The sequence below is a fragment of the Panthera uncia genome, assembly GCF_023721935.1.
Source record: "Panthera uncia isolate 11264 chromosome A1 unlocalized genomic scaffold, Puncia_PCG_1.0 HiC_scaffold_17, whole genome shotgun sequence".
NCBI classification, from domain to species: Eukaryota; Metazoa; Chordata; class Mammalia; order Carnivora; family Felidae; genus Panthera; species Panthera uncia.
Window position 1 is genome coordinate 5821155 of NW_026057577.1, and position 10157 is coordinate 5831311.

At 36.1% G+C, this 10157-nt stretch overlaps 1 protein-coding gene across 1 annotated transcript in view; it reads right to left on the reverse strand.

The window, feature by feature from the left end:
• Positions 1 to 8915, reverse strand: part of LOC125935112 (vomeronasal type-1 receptor 90-like) — a 34231-nt gene extending 25316 nt beyond the window's left edge. The window contains 6 exon segments of the mRNA XM_049648816.1: positions 7750 to 7784; positions 7787 to 7902; positions 7904 to 8213; positions 8484 to 8643; positions 8645 to 8716; positions 8718 to 8915. Coding sequence (XP_049504773.1) covers positions 7750 to 7784; positions 7787 to 7902; positions 7904 to 8213; positions 8484 to 8643; positions 8645 to 8716; positions 8718 to 8915 — 891 coding nt within the window.
• Between the last annotated feature and the right edge of the window lie 1242 nt (positions 8916 to 10157).

Below are 10157 nucleotides of genomic sequence, written 5' to 3' on the forward strand. Positions count from 1 at the left end.
ATAAGAATGTGGTAATTGCAGGGGACTTTAACACGCCACTTACAACAATGGATATATCTTCTAGACACACGGTCAATGAAGAAACAAGGGCCCTGAATGATACATTGGATCAGATGGACTTGACAGATATATTTAGAACTCTGCATCCCAAAGCAACAGAATATACTTTCTTCTCGAGTGCACATGGAACATTCTCCAAGATAGATCACATACTGGGTCACAAAACAGCCCTTCATAAGTATGCAAGAATTGAAATTATACCATGCATACTTTCAGACCACAATGCTATGAAGCTTGAAATCAACCACAGGAAAAAGTCTGGAAAACCTCCAAAAGCATGGAGGTTAAAGAACACCCTACTAACGAATGAGTGGGTCAACCAGGCAATTAGAGAAGAAATTAAAAAATATATGGAAACAAACGAAAATGAAAATACAACAATCCAAACGCTTTGGGACGCAGCGAAGGCAGTCCTGAGAGGAAAATACATTGCAATCCAGGCCTATCTCAAGAAAGATAAAAACAGCTATCAAAGAAATAGGAAATAATTTCAATAAAACAATAGATTTTTCTTTAAAAAAGCCAATAAAATAAAATTTTTAAAATGTTTATTTATTTTTGTGAGACAGAGAGAGACAGAGCCAAGTAAGGGAGGGACAGACAGAGAGGGAGACACAGAATCTGAAGCAGGCTCCAGGTTCTGAGCTGTCAGTACAGAGCCTGGTGTGGGGCTCGAACCCACGAACAGTGAGATCATGACCAGAGCTGAACTCAGATGCTTACCTGACTGAGCCTCCCAGGTGCCCCCAATAAAATAAACTTTTTAGCAATACTTTGAAAGAGAGAAGGAAGGAAGAAAGGGGGTGGCACATTAATATTAGAGACAAAAGGAACAGTTATAGAGTTTTAAAAATCATGAGATTATCATTTTTGTTGCTTTTAAGCCTGCCCCCCTGATCTGATTATTAAGTGGTTGGTGGAACCCAAGGTAAAGTGAGCGGGGGCACGAAAGTAGATGGCACTGACAGAGGTGGTGCTGAGAGTTGGGACCCATGGCTGCAGAAATGTTTATGGACCATGCACAGCTTTTGGAGCTCAAACTCTGAGGTTTTTGAAGTGCTCAACTTTCTCTGGAGCAAGGCCATGGAGTATGCTCCTGGGGAGGAGGGAACTGGTCTTGGAGTGCATAGCATGGTGTAGACACCTCTGGGGTGCTCTGAGAGACAACATTCCCCTTCCAGAAGTACTTTTGGAAGAGTTTATTGTCTCCCCAAAGATAAAATATGCTGCAGGTACCAGACAAAGGCCTTTCATCAGCAGGATGAAGAGGCTCTACTTTGGAGGATCACAGTTCAATAAATGCTGAAGTCAACCACAAGGAAAATTTGGACAACACTCAAATACATGGAGGTAAAAGAACATCTTACTAAAGAATGAATGGGTTAACCAGGAAATTAAAGAAGAAATTTGAAAATACATGCAAACCAATGAAAATAAAAACACAACAGTCCAAACCCTTTAGGATGCAGCATAGGCAGTCCTGAGAGAAAAGTATATTGCAATTCAAGCCTGTCTCAAGAAGCAAGAAAGCTCCCAAATACACAGTATAACCTTACACCTAAAGGATCTAGAAACGGAACAGCAAATAAAGCCTAAAGCCAGCATAAGAAGGCAAATAATAAAGATGAGAGAAGAAAAAAATGATATAGAAATAAAAACAAACAGTACAACAGATCAATAAAACCAAGATCTGGTTCCTCAAAAGAATAAACAAAACTGAAAACCCCCTAGCCAGACTTATCAAAAAGAAAAGAGAAAGGACCCAAATAGATAAAATCACAAATGAAAGAGGAGAGATCACAGCCAACACTACAGAAATCAAACAATTATAAGAGAATACTATGAAAAATTATATGCCAATAAACTGGGAAATCTGGCAAAAATGCACAAATTCCTAGAAATTCACATACTACTAAAGCTGAAACAGGAAGAAACAGAAAATTTGAAAAAAACCCATAATCAGCAAAAAAAATTGAATCAGTTGTCAAAGATCTCCCAACAAACCAGATTCCTGGGCCTGATGGCTTCCCAGGGGAATTTTACCAGATATTTAAAGAAGAGTTAATGCCTATTCTTCTCAAAATGTTCCAAAAAATAGAAATGGAAGGAAAACTTCCAAACTCACTCTACAAAGCCAGCATTACCTTGGTTCCAAAACCAAAAACCTAGCTAAATAGGAGAATTACAGGCCAGTATCCCTGATGAACATGGATGCAAAAATTCTCAAGAAGATACTAGCAAATCGAATTCAACAGTACATTATAAGAATTATTCATCATGATCAAGTGGTATTCATTCCTGGGCTGCAGTGCTGGTTCAATATTTGCAAACCAATCAAAGTGATATACCACGTTAATAAAAGAAAGGATAAGAACCATAAGTGGTCCTTTCAATAGATGCAGAAAGAGCATTTGGCAAAATACAGCATTCATTCTTGATAAAAACTCTCAACAAAGTAGGGATCGATGGAACATACCTCAGCATCATAAAGGCCATATATGAAAGACCCATAGCTAATGTCATCCTCCATGGGGAAAAACTGAGAGCCTTTCCACTATGGTCGGGAACATGACAAGTGTGTCCATTCTCACCATTCATATTTAACATAGTACTGGAAGTCTAGCCTCAGCAGTCAGATAACATAAAGAAATAAAAGTCATCCAAATCAACGAGGAAGAAGTCAACCCTGACTACTTGCTAATGGCATGATATTCTGTGTATAAAACCCAAAAGATTCCACCAAAACATTGCTAGAACTAATACATGAATTCAGCAATGTCGCAGGATATAAAATCAACATGCAGAAATGTGTTGCATTTCTATACACCAATAATGAAGCAGAAGAAAAAGAAATCATGGAATTGATCCCATCTACAATTGCACCAAACACAATAAGATACCTAGAAATAAACCTAACTAAAACAGTAAAAGATCTGTATGCTGAAAACTATAACTTAATGAAAGAAATCTAAGAGGATGCAAAGAAATAAAAAAGTATTCCATGTTCATGTATTGGCAAAACAAACACAGATAGACATGTGATAGATAGATGATAGATAGACAGATGATAGATAAATAGATGATAGATAGATGATAGAGAGATAAACAGATAGACAGATAGGTAAATGTTAAATAAATCTGTTAAATGTCTATACTACCCAAAACAGCCTATAGCTTTAATGCAATCTTTATCAAAATACCACCAGAATTTCTCACAGAGCTAGAACAAACAATCCTAAATTTTTTTTGGAACCATAACGACCCCGAATAGCCAAAGCAATCCTGAAAAAGAAAAATGAAACTGGAGGCATCACAATTCCAAATTTCAAGCTATATTACAAAGGTGTAGTTATCAAGACAGTATGGTAATGGCCCAAAAACAGACACATAGATCAATGGAACAGAATAGAGCACCCAGAAATTGACCTAGAACTATATGGTCAACTCATCTGTGACAAAGCAGGAAGGAATATCCATTGGAAAAATGCCAGTCTCTTCAACAAATGGTATTGGGAAAACTGGACAGTTACACACAGAAGAATGAAACTGGGCCAATTTATTACACCACACACAAAACTAAATTCAAAATGGATGAAAGCCATCAAAATCCTAGAGGAGAACACAGGTAGCAACCTCTTTGACCTCAGTGATAGCAGGTTCTTACTAGATATCTCGCTGAAGGCAAAGGAAACAAAAGCAAACACGAACTATTGGTACTTCATCAAAATAAAAAGCTGCGGCACAGCAAATGATACAATCAACAAAACTAAAAGACAACCTACAGAATAGAAGATAATTGCAAGTGACATATCTGATAAAGGGTTAGTATCCAATATGTATAAAAAACTGATTAAACTCAACACCCAAAACACAAATAATTCAGTTAAGATATAGGCAGAAGTCATGAATAGACATTTTTCCAAAGAAGACATCTAGATGGCTAACAGACACATGAAAAGATGCTTGACATCATTCATCATCAGGGAAATACAAATCAATACAATGATGAGATACTGACTAACACCTGTCAGAATGGCTAAAACTAACAGCGCAAGAAATAACAGGTGTTGGTGAGGATGCAGAAAAAGGGGAGCCCTCTAACACTGGGGTGGGAATGCAAACTGGTGTAGCCACTCTGAGGAACAGTATGGTGGTTCCTCAAAAAATTCAAAATAGAACTACCCTATGACCTAGCAATTGCACTATTAGGTATTTACCCTAAGGATACAAAAATACAGATTCAAAGGGGTACATGCACCCTGATATTTGTAACAGCATTATCAACAAAGCCAAACAATGGAGAAAGCCTAAATGTCCATCGACTGATGAATGAATAAAGAAGATGTGGCATACATATAAAATGGAATATTATTCGGCCACCAAAAGAAGGAAATCTTGCCATTTGCAATGATGTGGGTAGGGCTAGAATGTATTATGCTAAGTGAAATAAGCCACTCACAGACAAATACTATCTGATTTCACTCATGTGGCATTTAAGAAACAAAACAGGTGAATATATGGGAAGGAGAAAAATAAGAGAGAGTGATACAGACCACAAGAGACTCTTAGTGATGGAGAAAAAAATGAGGGTTGATGGAGAGAAGTGGGTGGGAGATGGGCTAGATGGGTGATGGGTATTAAGGAGGGCACTTGTGATGAGCACTGAGTGTTGTATGTAAGTGATGAATCACTAAATTCTACTCTTGAAACCAATATTGCAGTGTATGTTAACTAACTACAATTTAAATAAAATATACAATTTTGAGATTTTTTATTCTTAGTGTATAATAATTCTACTAATTTTGTATGTTACTCTTCTATACTCCAATTTGTACAACTAACTTGTTAGTTTTAGTGGGTTTTTCCTGATTAACCTTGCAAATAGTATGTAAAAGATAATGTCATCTGCATAGGTTTCCAATCTGGAAGCCATTTGTTTCTTCATGTTACATGGTATTCTATTCAGTATAATTTTGGATAGAAGTGGTGTAATTGGACATTCTTCTCTTGGTCATAAACTGTAGCATAAAATACATGCACTTGTTATTTTTAATGGTTTTATAGTATCCCATCTGCAAATAGTGACAGTTTGACTTCTTTTCTAATATGGGTGCCTTTCGCTGTGGCTAGGACTTCAGTACTATGTTGAATAAAAGTAGTGAGAGTGGACATCCTTGTCTTCTTCCTTACTTTAGGGGAAAGTTCTCAGTTTTTCCCCATTGAGGATGATTTTCACTGTGGGTATTTTGTATATGGCTTTTATTATGTTGAGGTATTTCCTCTCCAAACCTATTTTGTTTAGAGTATTTATTATAAATTTATTTTGAATTTCATCAAATGATTTTCCTGCATCTATTTAAATGAGCATATGATTTTATCATTGGTTTTTTTTAGTGTGCTCTACCAAATTGATTGATTTGTGACTGTGTGTCATCCTTGCATCTGTGGAATAAGTCCCACTTGATTGTGGTGGGCAATCCTTTTAACAGAAACAGCCCAAATGTCCATCATTTAAGGACATTAATGTCCTTAGGGAAGGACATGTAATATAGGGAAGGGAAATGTGATATAGGGAAGGGAAATGTAATATAGATCTTCATTTCACATGATATACAATGGAATACTACTCAGTCATAATAAAGGATGAAATTTTGCCATTTGTGACAACATGGATGGACCCAGAGGGTATTATGCTAAATGAAATAAGTCACTATATAATTTCACTTATATGTGGAATCTAAAAAGCAAAACAAATGAATAAACAAAAAGTAGAATTACACATATAAATACAGAGAAAAAGTGATGGTTGCCAAGACAGAGATAGTTGGGGCGTAGCAAAATGGGTGAAGGGGAAGTGGGAGAAATAAGCTCCCGGTCACACAATGTCATGAGAATAAAAGTTACAGCAGAAGGAATACAGTCAATTGTATTTTAATAGTGTTGCATGGTCACAGATGGTAACTACTTGTAGTGAGCACAGCATAATGACATATACAGTTGTTGAGTCACTATGTTACGCACCTGAAACTAATGTAACATTGTTTATTTACTATATTTAAATAAGCTTTAAAAATAAAAAATAAAACACCTGTTTATTCATGATTAAATATGACATTAGCTGTACATGATTCTTAGATGTGCTTTGGTAGATATAAACAGTTCTCTTATACAGCTAGTTATCTGAGGGTTTTTAAATGATCAGCTTCGGGTGTTGTATGTAAGTGATGAATCACTAAATTCTATACCTGAAACTAATATTACACTGTATGTTAACTAACTGGAATTTAAATAAAAACTTGGGGAAAAATAAAATAAAATAAAAATAAAATGATCAGGTCTTTGTTTTGTCAAATGATTTTATATTTATTGAAATAATTATTTTTAGTCCTATAATTTACCAATATTATGCATTACATTAATTGAGTTTTGGATGTTAAACCAAATTTACATTTTAAAGATAATCCTACTTGTTCATAATGTGTAATTATTTTTATACACTGGTGGATTCAGTTTACACATTATTTTTGGAAAGTGGATGTGCCTATGTTCATGAAATACATGGTCTGTAGGTTACTTGTGATGGTGTTGCTCATTCTATTATCTGGATAATAACTGGCCTCATAAAATAAACTGGTAAATGAATTGGTAAATTTCCCAGTTCTTCCCCACTTTTGAAGTGTTTATAAAGGGCTGGTAAATATTCCTTATTAAATGTTTGATAACTTTATCAGTGAGCCCATAGCGTCTGGGTTTTTCTTTGTGAAATATTTCCCTAATCTCTTTACTTGCTACAGGTCTATTCATGTCTTCTATCCCCTCCCGAGTTTACTTAGATTATTTGTACCTATGTAGGAATTTAATTCTAATTGGTAGTATTCTTTGTTCCTAAGTTTCCATGCAAATTGAGATGGAGAAACAAAGAGTAATAATGTAGGAGAATGAGACTTTGGGGGCAGTTTATGAGTACCACTGTCACAGATTATAAAATTGTAGGAAGAAGAATATACCTACCACTCCTTTTTCTTTTAAGTTTATTTATTTATTTATTTATTTTGAGAGAAAGAGAGAGAGGACGTAGGAGGGGCAGAGAGAGCAGGAGAGAGAGAGAAAGAGAGAGAGAGAGAGAGAGAGAGAGAGAGAGAGAGAGAATCCCAAGCAGGCTTTTCACTATTACCACAGATCCCGATGTGGTGCTCAAACTCATGAACGGTGAGATCATGACCTGATCCGAAACCAAGAGTCAGATGCCTAACCAACTGAACTACCCAGGCGCCCCATATACCTATCACTTCTGTAATTACTACTCATATTTATTGTTTGGGACAAAGAAAGTACAGAATAAAACAAATAGGGAAATATCCCATTTCATTTTGGATTTTATCAAGACTGTGGACTAACTCTACCTTCTTTTTTGCATCAATAGTTAGGGCACAAAAATGAGTTTAAATATAATTATATAAAAATGGCATAGTAAATAAAGAATGGCATTGTGAAATTAATAATATTGTGATATTGTGATATGAAAATTTAAAAAGCTAGAGTGTTTAACAATTACACATGAGTTAGGCAATATCTAAACATATACACATAGACAAAATACCAAAGAATTTAGTGTATAAAATAAAAATTTGTTAAAGAGAAAATAAGTTTTTGGATAATTATTTCATGAATAAGTTGTTTAAAATTGATTATAATTTTCCCACATTTTTGCAACATATTTTTATTCTTTTGTGAGAACTAATTAGTACCAAAGGACTGACAGTGGCATAGACATTGCCCCAAATCTTCTGGCAATCTAGGATGATGGTGACACACATCCCTAACAGGATTACAGATGATGAAGTCCACCCAGTACACAATCACAAAGAAACTCACCAACAACAGGATGGTCTGGTTGGCTCTTTCCTTTGGGGAGACTCTTGAGGAGAGGCTGGTGCTGTGAAGGTGCTGGCACCGCCTCTGATGCCTGAACAAGTGAGTCAGCATGTATGTACTTGAGAGAAGCATGACTCCTATGAAGTAGACATCCCTGTATAATGTCAAAGTGAAAAACAGTGCCTTGATGCTGGAGGTTATAGGGAAAAGTGAACAGTATTTACTGACTTTCAGTAGACTGGTCTGGGTCATATTAGAAGATGCAACAGTAGGGGCACCTGGGTGGCTCATTTGGTTAAGGGTCTGACTTTGGCTCAGGTCATGATCTTGCAGTTCATGGGTTCAAGTCCTGCATTGGGCTCTGTGCTGACAGTTCAGAGCCTGGAGCCTGTTTCGGATTCTGTGTCTCCCTCTCTGTCCCTCCCAGACGCGTGCTCAGTCTCCTTCTCTCTCTCTCTCTCTCTCTCTCTCTCTCTCTCTCTCTCTCAAAAAAAAAAAATTTAAAAATTTTAAAGAAGATGCAACAGTAAAAAAGATGGGATTAATACTGAGAGACAAACCGAGAAACCACAAGATGATGAAGGAATGGAAGATGTTATTTGTGCATTTATGTTTAAATCTACCCAACCAGGAGGTGATAGGGCTGATTGTAATGGCCTGGATTATGCTCAAGAGGTAGGTGATGCAGATGGAGAGAACTTTCATCAAATCTGCTCATGTAGAATAAAGCCTTACATTTGAAATCATTCAGAAAGTTTGGTGATTCAAACAGCTCTAGACAACAAAAACAGCATAGTGAAGAGTTTCATTATGTGGACAAAGGCCAAGTGACAGATGATCAGGTCAGTGGGCTTAGGTCTGTGATCCAGAAGGAATGTGAAGATGTGGAAGAGGAGGAAGGTGTTGGCTAAGATTCCAATGCCAACTTGTAAAAATTGACATAATTCAATAGTAACATGCATGGAAAGTGCAATCATCATAGTGGAAAAGAAGAAATGAATTTTGTACATCTAGAAAAAAAGACCTCACACCATCCATGTTATTTATGCTATAGTCAAAATCATCACCATTTTTTTTATTTCACCCAGTTAATCAGTAAACCTATGTTGTATAAAGTCTTAGAAATACAGTGTCAACATTATTTCTACATCAAATTGAGTATCTGTATCTATTTACAATCTATCATCTATCATCGTCATCATCATCATCATCATCATCAAGAAATCTCACACAACATACTCTCAATCATGCCAGAATAATGTAATAATGTGTACCCATTTCCCATACTCCCGTGATACATGCATTTCCCCTTCTCCTTCTCCTTCTTCCTCCTCTTCTTCTTCTCCTTCTTTTTCTTCTTCCTCTTCTTCCTCTTCCTCTTCTTTTTGTTTTACTGTTCTGTGTTTTGTTTTACTATTCTGTAAATATCATAATTTAGCCTACCTTATATTCAGCACCAATAATAGTAATGGCCATATAAAGGACTCATAGGTGTTTGTATAGTTGAACTGAAGTAAACTTTATGCTACTGGGGAAAAAAATCACCAAAACAGACAATTAAGAAAAAAATAATGTCCAAGAGGGAGGGAAGCAAACCACAAGAGACTCTTAAATACAGAGAATAAACTGAGGGTGAATGGGGGGGGGAGGGGGAGGGGAAAATGGGTGATGGGCATTGAGGAGGGCACTTGTTGGGATGACCACTGGATGTTGTATGTAAGTAAATTTGACAATAAATAAATAAATTGACAAAAAAAAAAAAGAAAAAGGAATGTCCAAATAAGTCTTCCAACACATACTGTGGCACTTTCTCTTCTTCCTCCTTCCTCCTTTCATAATACATGAAAAATTATATGTAAATAAATTGAACAATGTGCAATAAATTGATAAATTATGGGAAACATATAATCTTCCAAACTGAATCAGGAAAAAAAATAGAAAACTTCAATTTTTTCATAATGAAATTGAATCAGTAATAAAAAAATCTCTCAAAAAACAGTCTCCAGGACGATGTAGATTCAGAGGTGAATTCTACCAAACATTAAATTTTTTTAAATGTTTATTTTTAGTTTTGATAGAGAGAGACAGAAAGTGGAGGAGGGGCAGAGAGTGGGAGACAGAGTCCAAAGCAGACTCCAGGCTCTGAGCTGTCAGCACAGAGCCTGAAGCAGGGCTCCAACTCACAAACCTCAAGATCATGACCTGAACTGAAATTGGATGCT